The sequence below is a fragment of the Pan troglodytes genome, chromosome 1 (genome assembly GCF_028858775.2).
Source record: "Pan troglodytes isolate AG18354 chromosome 1, NHGRI_mPanTro3-v2.0_pri, whole genome shotgun sequence".
NCBI lineage: Eukaryota > Metazoa > Chordata > Mammalia > Primates > Hominidae > Pan > Pan troglodytes.
This window is the reverse complement of record NC_072398.2, coordinates 177,166,002-177,186,261: the sequence shown is the minus strand read 5'-3', so window position 1 is coordinate 177,186,261 and position 20,260 is coordinate 177,166,002. Positions and strand designations below refer to the sequence as shown.

Genomic DNA, 20,260 nt, shown 5'->3' with positions numbered 1-20,260 from the left:
CAACTCTTAGGCTCAAGGAATGCAACTGCCTCCACCTCTCAAGTAGCTGGGACCACAGGCATGTGTCACCATGCCATTCAACTAATTTTTAAATTTTTGTTGAGATGAGGTCTCCCTGTGTTTTCCAAGCTGGTCTTGAACTCCTGGGCTCAAGTGATCCTCTCACCTCGGCCTCCCAAAGTGCCGAAGACCACACACAGCCTCTTTTAGCTCTTTTTAAAAGACCTTTTAACAGGATCACACATATTGTAGACCTAGTTTAAAATTTCAACTTGCAAATTCAATCTAAACCATTTATGCTTACTTAGATTGATTTGTAAAATTACTACAACTTCTTTAAATTCTTGATTGTAATTAGTTTTAGGATCATTACCAGCAATTCATATTTAAGGAGAGTTCACTAAATATCTATACATTTCTAAGCGCTATTTTTGATCACAAAAGCCAACTAATACTACAAGAGTAAAAATGTTTTGATCCAGTGATTAAAAAATCAATAATGTTTTGTTATGCTATCATGAATAGTTTGTGAGAAGTTAATGTAGATGATTGCATATCACTGTATTTTATGCTTGGAAATATTCTTATATCTGTTTCTGAATATAGAATTAACTAGCTTATACACATACACTGTACTGTGCACTTGCATTTTAGTCGCTTGGAAAGAAAATTGAAAAAATAAACAGCATTAGCAAGTAGGTGATTTTTATCATACCAGTACGAGAATATTATAGGCCCTCAAAAAATACAACCACTTAAATATACTAAATATTAAGTGTATTGAATAAAGTTAGAGATAACTGTGTGAAGATATGCAACACAGTTTGGATACCTTTATGATGGGGGGAGGATTGCTATTTAACACTTTTGGAAGGCACTCATCTGACCCTTCTGCAAATGGTGGTTGAACAGGAAACACATGAGCCTATCAAATAAATTAAAAACCAAAAATGATTATTTTCATGATCTTACATTCAATAAGCATGCACAAATTAAAACATAAAAACAGACAGCACAAGCAAACTGACATCTTTCGTGCTCCTTGCAAAGACAGGTTCAAGTTACATAAACCCAAACACACCATTTTTTTTAATGTTACTTTCCCAACTTTATTAGACTCTGGCTCTGAATAATAAAAACCAATTTCACAAACAAGGATTCTCTGAAGCCACTGAAGAATACAAACCTACAGAGATTGTAAAATAAAACAGAAACACTAATTTTCTAAGACAAACACTTGGATGATAAAAACAATGTAATTCTCAATCACTTAAAAAGATTTCTGTGGGAATTATCCAGAAGCTCACCTCAATTTCCAAAATCATTTCTTTAATATAAATTTTAAAACTTCCCTTCAGAAAACAAATATCTTGGCTGGGTGGAGTGGCTCACACCTGTAATCCCAGCACTTTAAGAGGCCGAGGACAGATCATTTTGAGGTCAGGAGTTCGGCACCAACCTGGCCAACATGGTGAAACCCTGTCTCTACTAAAATTCAAAAAAAATTAGCCGGGCATGGTGGCACACGCCTGTTGTCCCAGCTACTCAGGAAGCTGAGGTGGGAGAATCACTTGAACCCGGGAGGCAGATGTTGCAGTGAGCCGAGATCAGGCCACTGCCCTCCAGCCTGGGTGACAGAGCGAGACCCTATCTCAAAAAAAAAAAAAAAAAAAAAAAAAAAAACTTACTGCCACATATTTAAATATTTTAATAGTAGCTATGCCAATGACATGGAAAATTAATTTAAAATTCAAGTCCATTTAGTATATACTCAGTAGAGAAATGGAAGCCCCCAGAAGACAACTAGGATGTCAATAAAGCATAGTGGCAGCCCATTCAGTTTAATCTCCAAAAATTAAGTGAATATCCACACTGTTCCTCTGAAAAAAATACCACATAAATGGTGGTTACAAATGATATGGCCCCAACAGTCTCAGAAGAGAGACCAAAAGCCAGCTTACGGAAATGGTTTTGCGTGTGCTGATCAGTGTGCTCTGCTAAAAATCAACTGTGCACTCCAAAACACAAAAGTATTAAGAAAAAATATTTTAAAAAACATACCTCTGTGGCATAGATTTTGAAGAGTATCCATGAGACATACCAAGTCGTCAGGAGAAAGACACCACACAGCCAGACATGGTAGAGTAACGAGAGATTTAAGAGGCCACTCACTGTATCAAGTGGCCTATGAACCTGCCTGTGAATGCAGAAATTACTATTAATCCTCTAGGAAAAATGCAATCTAAATATTAACACACTTAAGTCTCCACACTGAGACACAAATACTATTTCTAAATAACAATGTTGACAGACTCCTCTCCTTCAATACCTTTATAAAGCTCTTTCCCTAATACTTTCTTATGAGGTACATAAGGGAGCTTTAAGGGAAGAACAGACCTAAATCGGAGCTACAGTTTCTTGTGTTCAAAATCTTCACTGACTTTTACTACGAAGGAAGAATGAGCTAAGCCTATAAGCCTCACTACGAGCAGCTGGGGGAAAGTTTATTATTGTTGCTTTGTAGTCTAATACCTCAAAATCATTAAACATGACTAGTACTTCTCCTGGACCAGATTTCAGCTTTATCCTTATGCCCTATAAACCACAGATTCATAGTCGTTAAAAGCACATGCTACTAAACAATGTTAAAGCAATTTAAGACACTCTGTTAGACTGCTAAGTAAAGCTAATGCTGCCATCTTTCCAAAACTTTGACTAGATCAATTAGCAAAGTTATTATAATCCTACAACCAGCAATTGTGAAAACCAGGATTGGAACCTGACTCTGCCATTTCTAAGAGTTGTGATTAGGTAAATCTCTCCACCTATCCCACCCGCGGTTTCCTCATCCATATAAGAGTGGCATAATATGTTCATTCTTCCTCTTAGTCCTATTACAATTTTTAAAACAGCTTACATTAGGAGTGGCCAGCACAGTGCTTGACATTCACTGGGGGAGTCAACCAATGATGAAGTTATTTTTAACTTCTAAGTAAACATTTTACTGAGGCCCTGACATAAATGAAGGACAGATTATCAGGCACTCAGCCATATACACAAAACATTTTTTGAGTGCAAGGAAGAAAAAAATATTGTTAAATTTCTATCAAACGCCATTATTATTTTTCTCTTTCCATTTCACCTAGTTTAAAATCTGGGCTAAAACAATAAATGACTCATGCATTTGGTTTCATACCTAGCAAGTAAGCAGAAGACAAAACTAAATTTTGCCTAGAAACTTTGAAAAGTGAGAAACCATAATATCTCTTAAATACCATGTATGTCAATATTCCCACTCCCTAAAACTGATATTAGTGAATTCCATATATGAAACAAAAACCCTCACAGTGGAATATACAATAAGAACAAACACTGAGAGAAACTGACTTTTATTCGGCAAATACAGATTAAACCTTTATGTGCAAAGTGCATAGAGGATTACTACAACAATATACAACCGTGCTGTCACTCGACTGCCACTTATGACCTTCAACTGATCACCTGACCTTGCTCAATTTTGGTTTCCTCTCATAGGCTAAATTAGAATAATGCCACAGCATTGGTATATATCATGAAACACCAGAGAAGGAATGATTGTTGGGGAGAAAAACGAAACAGAGGCCTGGTCCATGCAACTCGAGAAAGCCACTTTTGTATAGTATAAAAGCTGCATCTAAGAACAATTATCATTGCTTACTTCTGCGGAGAACTGGGTGAGTGGAGACAGAGGAGGAGACTTTTTCATTTTATACCCTATTATTATTATTTTCTTTTTGAGACACGGTCTCGCTCTATTGCCTAGGCTGGAGTGCAGTGGCACAATTACAGCTCACCGCATCCTTGAACTCCTGGGCTCAAGCGATCCTCCTGCCTCAACCTCCCAAGTAGCTGGGACTACAGGCAAGTACCACCAAGTCCTGCTAATTTTACCCTTCTATACACCTTTGGAATTTTAAACCATATAAACTATATGTATTCAAAAATGAATACAATTTTTAAAAAAATGTTAAAGGCAAAATCTAAACAAAATATCTGGAAAATAGCAAACATCTAAAAGAATGGAAACAGAGTTAAAATTAGACTTTTTATGTATCACTTACTCATCTATGTGAAGGTTCATAGCAGTGCTAATCCAAGCTTTGGGAATATAGCCTGAAGGGAAAAAATACCAAGCTATGAACATAAAAAGTTATAAAACAAGTTTTAGTCAAGCTTTAGAATATAAGGTCAATGACATGGCCACACAGACACCAAGACCTCAGTCAAAATGTTAGACTTATTAGGAATGAGTAGGAAAAGACAGTACTTATTAACACAGGCAGTCTTTGCTTTGTACAGTTCTGATATATACACATTTCAGTTACCATGGTTTAGTTAAAAAATACCAGTCATCCAAAAATGCAGTTCAAACTCTAGTTACTGTGGTATATTAACTATAAGCGACTGCATATAGCACTTCTAACTTTTCAGGACACAAATCAATATGTAGATAACCGATGTGCATTATAATCTGTGACCCAATCCCATCAATTCTCTCAAAGTCTGTTGCTGATTGGTCACTTGGATCTGTTATTCAGTACAGACACAGACAGCAAAGCATGTAGTTGTGTTGCCTCCTTGTTTCCCACAATAAATCCAAATGATACTTTTAAAAAATGAATAGCTAAAACAGGAAAGTAGTGCTTGCTTCAGCAGCACATATACTAAAACTGGAATGATACAGAGATTAGCATGACCCCTGCGCAAGGATGACATGCAAATTCATGAAGCGTTCCATTAAAAAAAAAAATGGTTTTAATTAAAAAAAAAAGAAACTGGCAAAAAAAAAAAAAAATCAAAGTGCAACAAAGAAATGAAAAGTGATAATGCTGAAAATGAAATTTGAATTGAACATAAATGAAGTTATAGGAGAAAGAGCAAATCATGGAAATGATCATAGTCACGAAATTAGCCCAAATATACAACTCTAGAGGAACAACCAGGCTGACTGTATGTAGTAGGTCAATACATTGCAATGAGGCTGAGCATGATGGCTCATGCCTATAACCCCAGTACTCTGGGAGGCCAAGGTGGGAGGATCACTTGAAGCCAAGAGTTCAAGACTAGCCTGGGCAACATAGCAAGACCCCATCTCTAAAAGAAAAGAGACACTACTAATCATGATGGCAGATGGGTGGCAGGACTAGATTGCAGCTTCAAACAGGGCAGCTTGCAGATGCTTGTGTTGTGATTTTTAGCTCCAGATCGACTGCAAGAACAAACCAGCAATCACAAGAGGACTCACAGACCGTCTGAAGGAAGCAGACTGCTCCTGAGGACCCGGGAGACACCCCAAATACTGTGAGTGCCCCAACTGTGGAAGTGGAAAAGGAAGACCCTCCTCTTCTGAACACACACCCCCACTGGAGAAGCTGAAGGTCTGTTTGCGGGAGAAGTTTCTGACCTTACCTGGAGCTGAACCAATTTAGAGAGTCAAGCGAAATACAGGGGTAGAGGAAGCAGCAGAAAGGCCCTGGGAGCTTGCTGCACTCTCTAGCAGGCCATTCCTGCCTGGCACCACAGGGATCCATCAGAAGGGTGACCAGAGGAGCAGGGAGTAAAACTCCACAGGGAAAAGGAAATCTCCAGCTGAACTTTGTAACAATTTAAACGGGGCAAGAAGCCTCCTGGCCAGAACTTGGGGGAGAGGGCAAATCTAATGTGTAGACTCCACAGGCGGGGCAAGAACCAAGCTCTTTTCTCTCCCAGCTGGGAAGCAGGTAGCCCAGGGCAAGTTTTCAAGCCCATCTGGCCTTCCACCTGGAAACAGACTCAGGGCTGTTGCAGGGCGGTGGGAGTGAGACTGGCCCTTTGGTTTGCATGGGACCTGGGTGAGGCCTGTGACTGCCACTTTCCCTCACTTCTCTGACAGCCTGCATGACTCAGCAGAGGCAGCCATAATCCTCCTAGGCACACAACTCCAGTGACCTGGGAATCTAACCCCCATTCCCCACAGCAGCTGCAGCAAAAACTGACCCAGGAGAGTCTGAGCTCAGACTCGCCTATCCCCACCCCCACCTGACGGTCCTTCCCTACCCGAATACAAAGGACATATAATCTTGGGAGTTCTAGGGCCCCACCCACTGCCAGTCCCTCTCCACACTACTACAGCTGAGGTTTTCCGGAAAGCGCCACCTCCTGGCAGGAGGCCCAATCAGCACAAAAGTAGAGCATTAAACCATCAAAGCTAAGAACCCTCATGGAGTCCACTGCACCCCCTCACCACCTCCACTGGAACAGGCGCTGGTATCCATGGCTGAGAGACCCAGAAACAGTTCACATCACAGGACTCTGTGCAGACAACCCCCAGTATCAGCCCAGAGACAGGTAGACTCGCTGGGTGGCTAGACCCAGAAGAGAAACAACAATCACTGCAGTTCGGCTCACAGGAAGCCACATCCATAGGAAAAGGTGGAGAGTACTGCATCAAAGGAACACCTCATGGGACAAAAGAATGTGAACAACAGCCTTCAGCCCTAGACCTTCCCTCTGACAGAGCCTACCCAAATGAGAAGGAACCAGAAAACCAACCCTGGTAATATGACTAAACAAGGCTCTTCAATACCCCCAAAAAATCACACTAGTTCACCAGTAATGGCTCCAAACCAAGAAGAAATCCCTGACTTAACCTGAAAAAGAATTCAGGAGGTTAGTTATTAGGCTAATCAGGGAGGGACCAGAGAAAGGCGAAGCCCAATGCAAGGAAATCCAAAAAATGATACAAGAAGTGAAGGGAGAAATATTCATAGAAATAGATAGCTTAAAGAAAAAACAATAAAAAATTCAGGAAACTTTGGATTCACTTTTAGAAATGCGAAATGCTCTGGAAAGTCTCAGCAATAGAATTTAACAAGTAGAAGAAATTCAGAGCTTGAAGACAAGATCTTCAAATTAACCCAATCCAACAAAGACAAAGAAAAAAAGGAGAATATGGACAAGGTCTCCAAGAAGTCTGGGATTATGTTAAACAACGAAACTTAAGAATAATCGATGTTCCTGAGGAAGAAGAGAATTCTAAATGCTTGCAAAACATATTCGGGGGAATAATCAAGGAAAACTTCCCTGGCCTTGCTAGACCTAGACATCCAAATACAAGAAGCACTAAAGAACACCTGAAAAATTCATCACAAAAAGATCTTTGCCTAGGCACACTGTCATCAGGTTATCCAAAGTTAAGACGAAGGAAAGGATCTTTAAGAGCTGTGAGATAGAAGCACCAGGTAACCTATAAAGGAAAACCTATCAGATTAACAGCAGATTTATCAGCAGAAACCCGACAAGCTAGAAGGGATTGGGGCCCTATCTTCAGCCTCCTCCAACAAAACAATTATCAGCCAGGAATTTTGTATCCAGCGAAACTAAGCATCATATATGAAGAAAACATACAGCCTTTTTCAGACAAATAAATGCTGAGAGAATTCGCCATTACCAAGCCACCATTACAAAGCCACCATTACAAGAACTGCTAAAAGGAGCTCTAAATCTTGAAACAAATTCTGGAAACACATCAAAACAGAACCTCTTTAAAGCATAAATCAAACAGGACCTATAAAACAAAAATACATGTTGAAAAGCAAAAACAAAAAGCAAACAAACAAAGTACACAGGCAACAAAAAGCATGGTGAATTCGATGGTACCTAATATTTCAATACTAACATTGAATGTAAATGGCCTAAATCCTCCACTTAAAAGATACAGAACCGCAGAATGGATAAGAACTCACCAACTAACCATCTGCTGCCTTCAGGAGACTCACCTAACACACAAGGACCACATAAACTTAAAGTAAAGGGGTGGAAAAAGGCATTTCATGCAAATGGACACTAAAAGCAAGCAGAGGTAGCTATTCTTATATCAGACAAAACAAATTTTAAAGCAACAGCAGTTAAAAGAGACAAAGAGGGACATTATATAATATTAAAAGGTCTCATCCAACAGGAAAATATCACAATCCCAAACATACATGCATCTAACATTGGAGCTCCCAAATTTATAAAACAATTACTAATAGACCTAAGAAATGAGATAAGATAGCAACACAATAGTGGGGGACTTCAATAATCCACTGACAACACTAGATAGGTTATGAGAACAGAAAGTCAACAAAAAAACAATGGATTTAAACTATACCTGGAACAAATGGACTTAACAGATAGATACAGAACATTTCATCCAACAGCCATAGAATACACATTCTATTCAACAGCACATGGAACTTTCTCCAAGATAGACCATATGATAGGCCATAAAACAAACCTCAATAAATTTAAGAAAACTGAAATTATATCAAGCACTCTCTCAGATCACAGTGGAATAAAACTGGAAATCAACTCCAAAAGAAACCTTCAGAACCATGCAAATACATGGCAATTAAATAATCTGCTCCTGAATGAGCACTGGGTCAAAAACGAAATCAAGATGGAAATTAAAAAATTTTTTGACTGGGTGCAGTGGCTCATGCCTGTAATCCCAGCACTTTGGGAGGCCGAGGCGGGTGGATCACGAGGTCAGGAGATCGATACCATCCTGGCTAACACGGTGAAACCCCGTCTCTACTAAAAATACAAAAAAATGTAGCCGGGCATGGTGGCGGGCACCTGTAGTTCCAGCTACTCGGGAGGCTGAGGAAGGAGAATGGCGTGAACCCAGGAGGCGGAGCTTGCAGTGAATCAAGATCACGCCACCGCACTCCAGCCTGGGCAACGGAGCAAGACTCCATCTCAATAAATAAATAAATAAATAAATAAAAAATAATTTTTTGAACTGAATGACAATAATGACACAACCTATCAAAACCTCTGGGATACAGTAAAGGTGGTGCTAAGAGGAAAGTTCATCGCCCTAAGCACCTACATCAAAAAGAATGAAAGAGCACAAACTGACATTCTAAGGTCACACCTCAAGGAACTACAGAAATAACAAATCAAACCCAAACCCAGCTGAAAAAAGGAAATAACTGAGATCAGAGCAGAACTAAATGAATTTGAAACAACAACAACAACAAAAATACAAAAGATAAATGAAAAAAAAAGCTGGTTCTTTGAAAAGATAAGTAAAACTGATAGACCATTAGCAAGATTAACCAAAAAAAGAAAAATCCAAATAACCTCACTAAGAAACAAAACAGGAGATATTACAACTGACACCACTGAAATACGAAAGATCGTTCACAACTACTATGAACAACACCTTTACGCACATAAACTACCAAACCTAGAAGAGACAGATAAATTCCTGGAAAAATACAACCTTCCTAGCTTAAATCAGGAAGAATCAGATACCCTGAACAGACCAATAACAAGCAGTGAGATTGAAATGGTAATTTTAAAATTACCAACAAAAAAAAGTCCAGGACCAGATGGATTCACAGCAGAATTCTAGCAGACATTCAAAGAAGAATTGGTACCAATCCTTTTGACACTATTGCACAAGATAAAGAAGGAACCCTCCCTAATTCATTTTATGAGGCCAGCATCACCCTAATACCAAAATCAGAAGGGACACAACCAAAAAAGAAAAACTACAGACTGTTATCCTTGATGAATATTGATGCTAAAATCCTTAACAAAATACTAGCTAACGGAATCCAACAACATATCAAAAAGATAATCCACCATGATCAAGTGGGTCTCATGCCAGGGATGCAGGGATGGTTTAACATACACAAGTCAATAAATGTGATACACCACATAAACAGAATTAAAAACAAAAATCACATGATCATCTCAACAGATGCAGAAAAAACATTCAACAAAATCCAGCATTCCTTTATGATTAAAATTCTCAGCAACATTGGCATACAAGGGCCATAACTTAATGTAATAAAAGCCATCTATGAGAACGCCACAGCCAACATAACACTGAGTGGGGAAAAGCTGAAAGCATTCCCTCTGAGAACTGGAACAGACAAGAATGCCCACTCTCACCACTCCTCTTCAACATAGTACTGGAAGTCCTAGCTAGAGCAATCAGACAAGAGAAAGAATTTAAAGGCATCCAAATCAGTAAAGAGGAAGTCAAACTGTCACTGTTTGCTGATGATATGATCATTTACCTTAAAAACCCTAAGGGTTCCTCCAAAAAGTTGCTAGAACTGATAAAAGAATTCAGCAAAGTTTCCAGCTACAAGATTAATGCACACAAATCAGTAGCTCTTCTATACACCAACAGTGACCAAGTGGAGAATCAAATCAAGAACTCAAACCCTTTTAGAATAGCTGCAAAAAAAATGAAATACTTAAGAGTATACCTAACCAAGGAGTCGAAAGATCTCTACAAGGAAAACTACAAAACACTGCTGAAAGAAATCAGGCAACACAAACAAATGGAAACACATCCCATGCTCATGTATGGGTAATTAATATTATGAAAATGACCATACTGCCAAAAGTAATCTAAAAATTCAACACAATCCCCATCAGAATACCACCGTCATTCTTCACAGAATTAGAAAAAACAATTCTTAAATTCATATGGAACCGAAAAAGAGCCCACATAGCCAAAGCAAGACCAGGCAAAAAGAACGAATCTGGAGGCATCACACTACCTGATTTCAAACTATACTATAAGGCCATAGTCACCAAAACAGAGTGGTACTGGTATGAAAATACGCACATAGACCAATGGAGCAGAATAGAGAACCCAGAAATAAACCCAAATACTTTCAGCCAACTGATCTTCGACAAAGCAAACAAAAACATAAAGTGGGGAAAGGACACCCTTTTCAACAAATGATGCTAGGATAATTGGCTAGCCACATGTAGAAGAATGAAACTGGATCCTCATCTCTCACCTTATACAAAAATCAACTCAAGATGGATTAAGGACTTAAACCTAAGACCTGAAACTATAAAAATTCTAGAAGATAACATTGAAAAAAACCCTTCTAGACATTGGCTTAGGCAAGGAATTCATGACCAAGAGCCCAAAAGCAAATGCAATAAAAACAACGATAAATAGCTGGGACCTAATTAAACTAAAGAGCTTTTGCATGGGGAAAAAAAAAAAAAAAACAGCAAAGTAAGCAGACAACCCACAGAGTGGGAGAAAATCTTTACAATCTATACATGTGACAAAGGACTAATATCCGGAATCTACAACAAACTCAAACAAATCAGTAAGGAAAAAAACAAACAATCCCATCAAAAAGTGGGCTAAGGACATGAATAGACAATTCTCAAAAGAAGATATACAAATAGTCAATGACATAGAAAATGACAAATGGCAAATGACATATGAAAAAATGCTCAATATCACTAATGATCAGGGAAATGCAAATTAAAACCACAATGCAATACCACCTTACTCCTCCAAGAATGGCCATAATCAAAAAATCAAAAAACAGTAGATGTTGGCATGGATGCGGTCAACAAGGAACACTTCTACACTGCTTGTGGGAATGTAAACTAGTACAGCCACTATGGAAAACAGTGTGGAGATTCCTTAAAGAACTAAAAGTAGAACTACCATTTGATCCCGCAATCCCACTACCGCGTATCTACTCAGAGGAAAAGAAGTCATTATTCAAAAAGGATACTTGCACACACATATTTATAGCGGCACAATTCACAATAGCAAAATTGTGGAACCAACCCAAATGCCCATCAATCAACGAGTGGATAAAGAAACTGTGTATATATATATGATGGAATACTATGCACATAAAAAGGAATGAATTATCAGCATTTGCAGTGACCTGGATGAGACTGGAGACTATTATCCTAAGTGAAGTAACTCAGGAATGGAAAATCAAACATTGTATGTTCTCACTGATACGTGGGAGCTAAACTGAGGATGCAAAGGCATAAGAATAATACAATGGACTTTGGGGACTTGCAAGGAAGAGTGGGAGGGGGATGAGGGATAAAAGACTACAAATAAGGTGCAATGTATACTGCTTGGGTGATGGGTGCACCTAAATCTCACAAATTACCGCTAAAGAATTTACTCCTGTAACCAAATACCACCTGTACCCCAATAACTTATAGAAAGAAAGAAAGAAGAAATCTAAAAGAAAAACATGACAGTGAAGTATTTACAGAAGAATGACAATCATAAGAGCTATGTAGAAATGGACTATATAAACTACAAGTGAAAGAAATAAACAGGATGGCCTATACACAGTGAGAAGAATTTTATAAAATATATATCCATAGAAAATATAGTATCAGAAAAAGTTATACTCTGAAAATAGTATTTCTGAAGGTAGGATTTTGTTTAAATTATTACATGTTGCTAACAAGATTAATGTTTTCACCTTGCACTATTTGTGATACTAAATAATAAACTGCATTTTTGTGCTTAATATTCATGTTAATAAATTCCACAAGTTTCCCCTACCAACAAAATATTTACATTGTATTAGTATCAAGTTACAAATTATAAAAAGGAGTATGTCATTTCTAGATAGAGTAATGACCAAATGATGCACAGTATTTTTTCTTTCTTAAAAAAAGAATGCATTTGTTTTTAATTGTGGTAAAAAACCTATACATAAAATTTACCATCTTAGGCCGGGCGTGGTGGCTCATGCCTGTAATCCTAGCACTTTGGGAGGCAGAGGTGGGCAGATCACCTGAGGTCAAGAGTCCAAGACCAGCCTGGCCAACATGGTGAAACCCCATCTCTACTAAAAATACAAAAAATAGCCGGGTATGGTGGTGCACGCCTGGTAGTGGTCCCAGCTACTTGGGAAGCTGAGGCAGGAGAATCACTTGAACCCAAGAGGCGGAGGTTGCAGTGAGCCAAGATCGCGCCATTACACTCCAGCCTGGGTGACAGAGCATCAAAAAAAAAAAAAAAAAATTTACCATCTTAGCCATCTTTAAGTGTTCAATACAGTAGTGTTAACTATATGCACATTTTTGTGCAACAGATTTCTAGAACTTTTCATTTTGTAAAACTGAAACTCTATACCCACTGAACAACTCCACCCCTTCCCAACTCTCCAGCCTGACAACCACCATTCTGTTTTTTAAGAGTTTGACTATTTTAGATACCTCATATAAGTGGAATCATACAGTATTTGTCTTTTTGTGACTGGCTTATTTCACTTAGCATAATGTCCTCAAGGTTTATTCAAGCTGTAGTACATAACAAGATTTCCTTTTTTGAAGGCTAAATAAGATTTCGTTATAGGCATATGTCACATTTTCTTCAACAATATTTTCCTAAATACATTCTCTTTGACAATTTAAACAATGAATCAGTTGAGCTAATCACATACCTATAACTGTAGAAAACACAAAAACACAAGAATGACTTTGTAACTGACATTTTCTGGGCTATGAGATAATATATCACTGTATCAAAAAGCAGAAATTCTTACCAAGAAAATAATATAAAATGCAGAAATTTCTAACCAGGAACAGTGATTCCACACAACTGTGTTTAACTAATAAGAGCAGAGATCTCCTAAAACGCAAGAACTTGTATTGCTGTGGGGAAAAAAAAAAGAATCAAATGACACATCCAAATCAAATGATACACTCAACATCATCTTAAAGCAAGCACTTAACTGTAACAGTCTACATAGAAAACATAATTATTGTATAAGAAGACAAAGAGTACTGCGGAAGCAAAAACATCAACTATTTCAGATGTTAAAAAAATTAATATTTATATTATTCAACATCTCACTGATACAAAATCAGAAATAAGAAAATTAACCATATCAATCCATACTTGGTACTAAGCACTATGGAGATGAAGAAAGTACAAGAAACACAGTAACAACAGCAGCTAACATTTTTATGTTGCTTACCATGTACCAGGTACTGTCTGTCCTAAGCACTTTACATATTTGAATTCATTTAAACCTCATAAGAACTCTATAAGGGAGTTTTTACTACTACCCTCATCTTAGAGATGAAGAAAACAAGGCACAGAGAGATTAAATAACAACCAATGTTATCAACCAGCAAAAGGAAAATCTGAGCTATCAATTCAGGTAGGCTGGCTTCAGAGCCTCCAATCTTAAAGATGATGCATACTGCCTTTGCACTAAATTTTTTAAAATGCTGTTTGCAAAAAAATGGGAGGCAGTGAAGAAGACACTAGCCTAGGAATCAAGAATTGTGAGTTCTAGTGCTCCCTCTTTCTGTACTCAGTAAGTCATGCCTCCTCTCTAATTATGTGAAAGACAAGAAAGCTGAACCAGCTAAATAGTTCCTTAGTGGGAACCTGAAAATTCTAATGATCTAAGACAGGGGTGCCTTATCTTTTGGCTTCCCTGGGCCACACTGAAAGAAGAATTGTCTTGGGTGACACATAAAATACACTAATGATAGCTGATGAGCTTAAAAAAAAGAAAAGAAAAGAAAAAGGGCTGGGTGCGGTGGCTCACACCTGTAATCCTAGCACTTTGGGAGGCCTGAGGCAGGTGTGTCACTTGAGGTCAGGGGTTCGTAACCAGCCTGACCAATGTGGTGAAACCCCGTCTCTACTACAAATACAAAAATTAGCCAGGTGTGGTGGCACATGCCTGTAATCCCAGCTACTCGGGAGGCTGACGCAGGAGAATCACTTGAACCCAGGAGGCAGACGTTGCAGTAAGCCAAGACTGCACCACTGCACTCCAGCCTGGGCAACAGAGTGAGACTCTGTCTCAAAAAAAAACAAAAAGAAAGAAAACAAAATCGCAAAAAAAAATCTCATAATGTTTAAAGAAAGTTTATGAATTTGTGTTGGGCCACAGGTTGGACAAGCTTGATCTAAGAAAAAGGAATCAAATAAGAAAAAAAAATCGGGGAGTGGGGAGGGATAGCATTAGGAGATATACCTAATGTTAAATGACGAGTTAATGGGTGCAGCACACCAACATGGCACATGTATACATATGTAACAAACCTGCACGTTGTGCACATGTACACTAAAACTTAAAGTATTAAAAAAAAAAAGTCTTTTCTTGAAAAAACTACACGTTTTCTGAAACAAAGGTTGTCTACCTCTCTCTCCTTCTCAGTCTCTGCCCCTAAAATACCAATGGAAAACAAGATAAATGATTAGAAGGAATCTAAGGAAAAAGAAAAAAATAAAAGATGTACTTCTCTCTCTCTTTTTTTTTTGGAGCTAAGAGTCTTGCTCTGCCTCCCAGACTCAAGTGAAGTGGTGCCATCTCAGCTCACTGCTACCTCTACCTCCCAGGTTCAAGCAATTCTTGTGCCTCAGCCTCCTGAGTAGCTAGGACTATAGGCACGCCACGCCTGGCTAATTTTTATATTTTCAGTAGAGATGGGGTTTTGCCATATTGCCCAGGCTGCTCTCAAACTCCTGAGCTCAGGCAATCTGCCCACCTTGACCTCCCAAAGTGCTAGGATTACAGGCATGAGCCACTGCACCCAGCCCTGGTCTTCTTTTATGCTTATATTACAACTGATTCTTCCTTAAGGAATTTCAGAAGCTGAAGAACAGCAAATAATTATAGTATTGAGAAACTATATCTTCATATTATGAATGGAGATGCCTACAGTATCTTACAAAAAGCAGCCCAGGCCAGGTGCAGTGGCTCATGCCTGTAATCCCAAAACTTTGGGAGGACAAGGTGGGCAGATCACTTGAGGTCGGGAGTTCGAGACCAGCCTGGCCATCATGGCAAAGCCCCGTCTCTACTAAAAATACAAAAATAATATATGTAAGATAAGGCACGGTGGCAGGCTCCTGCAATCCCAGCTCTTTGGAAGGCTGAGCTGGGAGGACTGCTTGAACCTGAGAGTTCAAGTTGCAGTGAGCCGAGACTGCGCCACTGCGCTCCAGCCTAGGTGACAGAGCGAGACTGTCTCAAAAAGAAAACAAACAAACAAAAAGTAGCCCATATAAATACTTGGTCACTAATCATATTGCTTCAATTATATTGGTCTGTTCAAATATTTTCAAAGTACAAGATGTGGAATTGCACTATTCTGTGTAGCCACTGGGTGCTACCACCACCACACACCTGCCCCAATAAAAACGCCATAGTTCCTATGCTATTCCTACTACAGCTTTCACCTCAACCATTCTTCACAAAGGTTCAGAGAGGCTAGGGAAGCAGGTCGACATTTCAGCAGACAGGCAGAAAACACCATTTCCCCCACCTCTTGCTCCCATGCTGAAGTGTTTTTCAATTCTCTGTTGGATTTCTTCTGTGATGTAGCTATGAACTACCCTTCACTAAATATTTACTGTGTGCCAGGCACTATGCTAAATGCTCTATAAATGTAATACTTTCAACAGTCTTGTTGGCACAGTTTGTCTTGATGTCCATTTCTTTGTGCCCTACTTCATACTAACGGTCTGCTTTTCCCTATGGGTCCATCATTAAGAATTATTTTTGTTCCTGTTCTTTTTTGGTTGGGTGATTTTGTTTTCATCTTTTTTATTATTTGTATTTTTTACACTCCTGGTAACTCACAGAACAAAGAATTTGATAAAGGCAATAGAACTGGTTTTAGTAGTGTAGGCAAGTTTAAAGAAAAAACTAATGGACTAATGGCAAATTGGTTAAAATTAGTAGATCTTTAAAAAGCCTTAATTTTTCTACAAAAATTAGTTGGGCGTGGTAGCGCACGCCTATAGTCCCAGCTACTCATGAGGCTGAGGCAGAAGAATTACTTGAACCTGGGAGGCGGAGGTTGCAGTGAGCCGAGACTGTGCCACTGCACTCCGGCCTGGGCGACAAGAGCAAAACTCCGTCTCAAAAAAAAGCCTTAAATTTTCATAATTACATGAAAAAAGTAGTTACCGAATAATATATATAAGATAAAACCACTTATATAAACCCCACTTCACAAAATATATAATGTTATAGGTACATACATGTAAATGTACACTAAATGGTCTAGAAGAATCTAAATCTTCAGCATATTTTTGAGAGTTGTAGCTACCTTTTCCTGTTGTACTAAAATTTTACAAATTTTGACAGTACATGGTAGAAACAATAATTTATCAGCATTGTCAACTATCAGACTTCTATGTGCACTCTACTGCACATCTGTGGTGTTAAATACATGGTCATTTTCAACTGGGGACCAGGGAGGTCCAGCAAGGTATTGTGGGGCATCTCATTTTTCCCTAACACTTTCTTTTATTTTTAATATTCTTAATTTTGTTAGAATCAAAGATGATTTATTATGGACATTTCTGTATAAGATTTTGGAGTTTTTCTCCTTGTGAAATTTTGAGGTAGCCAAGTTGACATCCTGCTTTTAATTCATCTTCACAAGATATGAAGAATTTCTAGATAGGACTTTTTTTTCATACACTCAGATTGCAGGGAGGTAAGGGCCAGATCCTTTTCAGTGGGCACCATCTCCCTGCTGTGTGTGTATTTTCATTATTAGCTTGTTCTCATGGATGCAACAGGCATGTGAAAACTTTCTTTTTTCTTTCTTTCTCTTCTTTTTTTAAAGAGATAGGGTCTCAGCCAGGCATAGTGGCTCATGCCTGTATTCCGAGGTGGGTATATCGTTTGAGTCCAGGAGTTCCAGAACAGCTTGGGCAATGTAGCTAGACCCCACTCTACAAAAAATACAAAAAGTAGCCAAGCTTGGTGGTGCATGCCAGTAGCCCCAGCTACTCAGGAGGACTGAGGTAGGAGGACTGTTCGAGCCGGGAGGTCAAAGCTGCAGTGAGCGGTGATCGTGCCACTGCGCTCCAGCCTGAGTGACAGAGCAAGACCCTTTCTCGAAAAAAAAAAAGAAAGAAAAAAGAAAAAGAAATTTAAAAAGAGAGAGAAGAGAGACACGGTCTAGCCATGTTGCCCAGACTGGTCTCAAAGTCCTGGGCTTAAGAAATCCTCCCACCTCAGCCTCCCAAAGTGCTTGGATTATAGGCACAAGCCAATGTGCCCAGCCAAAAACTTTAGTTAATCCAACACATTCTTATATATTATACTCTTATAGTAATATACCATTTGTTTACATATCCCTCCCTCCCCACCAGACTGAGCCCTAGTGGGAGGGAGGCTAGTTCTAACATTTTTGCTCCAATGCCCAGTCTTCAGCCTGCCAGGGCATGAATGAAGCAAGTAATAGAATTGTGCGAATGAGGAGCAGCAGAAACAGGCTGGGAAGAGCCCTGATGCATCTGTGAGACATCTCAGCCACCTTTCCCTCTCCTGCCACAGGAGTGCTTCTCAGTTCCAGGAATGACTCCTACCAGATTACATTTTTAAGACCTAACTGAAAGGTAGTTTATACTCTACCACTCAAACCAGCTGAAACTGTTTTATTTATACAAACTTTGCCTTGTTCTGAAAATGATAGGAGACAGTAAGTGATATATTCTAAAATTACTTGCACATCCCCAAACTCACAAGGTTCTAAGTTCAAAAAGAAGCTAGCAGGCCAGCCACGATGGCTCACACCTGTAATCCCAGCACTTTGGGAGATCAACACAGGCAGATAGCTTGAGCCCAGGAGCTCGAGACCAGCCTGGGCAACATGGAGAAACCCCATCTCTACAAAAAATACAAAAATTAGCCAGGCACAGTGGTGCACACCTGTAGACCCAGATACTTGGGCAGACTGAGGTGGGAGGATGGCTTGAGCCAGCAGGTGACGCTGCAGTGAACCGTGACCACGCCACTGCACTCCAGCCTGGGTGACAGAGTGAGACTGTCTCAAAAAAGAAAAAAAAAGCAGCGGCTGGGCGTGGTGGCTCATGCCTGTAATCCCAGCACTTTGGGAGGCCGAGGTGGGTGGATTACTTGAGGTCAGGAGTTCAAGACCACCCTGGCCAATATGGTGAAACCCCGTCTCTACTAAAAATACAAAAATTAACCGGGCGTGATGGCATGTGGAGGCTGAGGCAGGAGAATTGCTTGAACCCAGGAGGCGGAGGTTGCAGTGAGCCGAGATTGCGCCATTGCACTCCAGCCTGGGCAAAGAAGCGAGACTCTGTCTCCAAAAAAAAAGAAGCTACACAGAGTACTTTGCATGAATGTCATCATCATCTTCCCCAAACCCTGCTGGGTCACAGCAAGTGCCACTACCTAGCAGGGAGGGAAACAGTGTAGCAAAGAGGTATTCTGAGATTGGCAACAGGAAAAGGTAGCTACAACTCTCAAAAATATGCTGAAGTCTCATGAAGACAAATCTCTTCTCGCTAAATGGCATTTTGAGGATTTCAGTTCTAAGTGTTGGTTATCAAATCTTGAATGAATCAGATAAATCCAGTTATATACATATGCAGCAAGGCAATTTTACCTCAGCCAAATTTTGACATCAAGTAATGCTCAAATGATCTTACCTGTATGATGGGAAATGGAAGATAGTTCATGTTGTTAACAAAATACAGGAGGCTATAGCTATAGCCCATAAATGCTCCAGCCAGTAGGAAAAAAAGATGATATTCATTTAAGCAGGTTTGCGCAGCAGGGCTACCAAAGCTGAAGGGAAAAAATTAAGTTATTAATTCAACAGTCAGGGACATGTATCACTGTTTTAGGCTCAATGTTTACTGAAGGCAAAGCTTAATTACTTTAATGACTTAAGAAATGTCCCAAATTCTAACAAGATGGCTCGTTTTCAGTAAGTGTGAACAAGATTAACAAAACCTTTTTTCCTGAATCATGAGACTCTGATCTTTAATTAATTCTACCTCTGTTCCCCTGGAAATCTGATATGATTAAGTATATCTACTATAATAATAAGCAGTATTGCTTACAAGTGTCTGGGCTGACAGCAACTGTAAATAAGTTATATATACCTGATAGAGATGCCATAACATTGGGTTTGTGTTCTCTCTTTAAAACTGAGTATTCCCTCATGGGGATCCTGTGCCCATAAAATTGCTACAAGAGATACTACTGGATTTTGTGGGGCACAAGGCCTTTAAAGCAGATAGAGTCCCATACATGTCTGATACTGATTTTTTTTTCCTTCTTGTACCTGAGTTGTATCCACAGACAAGACTGCAGCTCCCAGGTGGCTATGGGACTTATCATCTGTTTGAACTGCCTGAAGGACTCCTGCTGAAGAGGAACTCCTGATGCTTCCCAAATCTAAGAGGATCCCCCTGCTGGACACTGCTTTAAGCCACTACCCTATCATTTTACAATAGCTTTAATTATAAGCATAAGATCTATTTGGTAAACAACAAGCTCTCAAACTCCTTTGAGAGTTTCTTGAGAATCTCTATGATCTATGAGATATCTGGGGGTATACAGAGCCAACATCATAATTCAGTAGAACTCAATTTTTAATAGAGGCACACAGGTTGTAGGCCTGCCCCACCATCTAA

The 20,260-nt window shown here is 39.3% G+C and overlaps 1 protein-coding gene and 1 non-coding gene across 7 annotated transcripts in view; one reads left to right on the top strand and one right to left on the bottom strand.

Annotated features, from left to right (window-relative positions):
- Positions 1-20,260, bottom strand: part of NDC1 (NDC1 transmembrane nucleoporin) — a 71,907-nt gene that overhangs the window by 39,791 nt on the left and 11,856 nt on the right. For all 6 annotated transcript variants that reach the window (XM_513417.7, XM_063802117.1, XM_003308113.5 and 3 more), the window contains 5 exons: positions 19,268-19,406; positions 13,368-13,476; positions 4,101-4,152; positions 2,062-2,197; positions 833-925 (listed from right to left, as the gene is read on the bottom strand). In XM_513417.7, the coding sequence (XP_513417.7) occupies positions 833-925; positions 2,062-2,197; positions 4,101-4,152; positions 13,368-13,476; positions 19,268-19,406 (529 nt within the window). The remainder of the gene's footprint in view (positions 1-832; positions 926-2,061; positions 2,198-4,100; positions 4,153-13,367; positions 13,477-19,267; positions 19,407-20,260) is intronic.
- Positions 4,680-4,783, top strand: LOC112207016 (U6 spliceosomal RNA). The gene has a single exon (XR_002941500.1). It is a non-coding gene; the product is annotated as a U6 spliceosomal RNA (small nuclear RNA).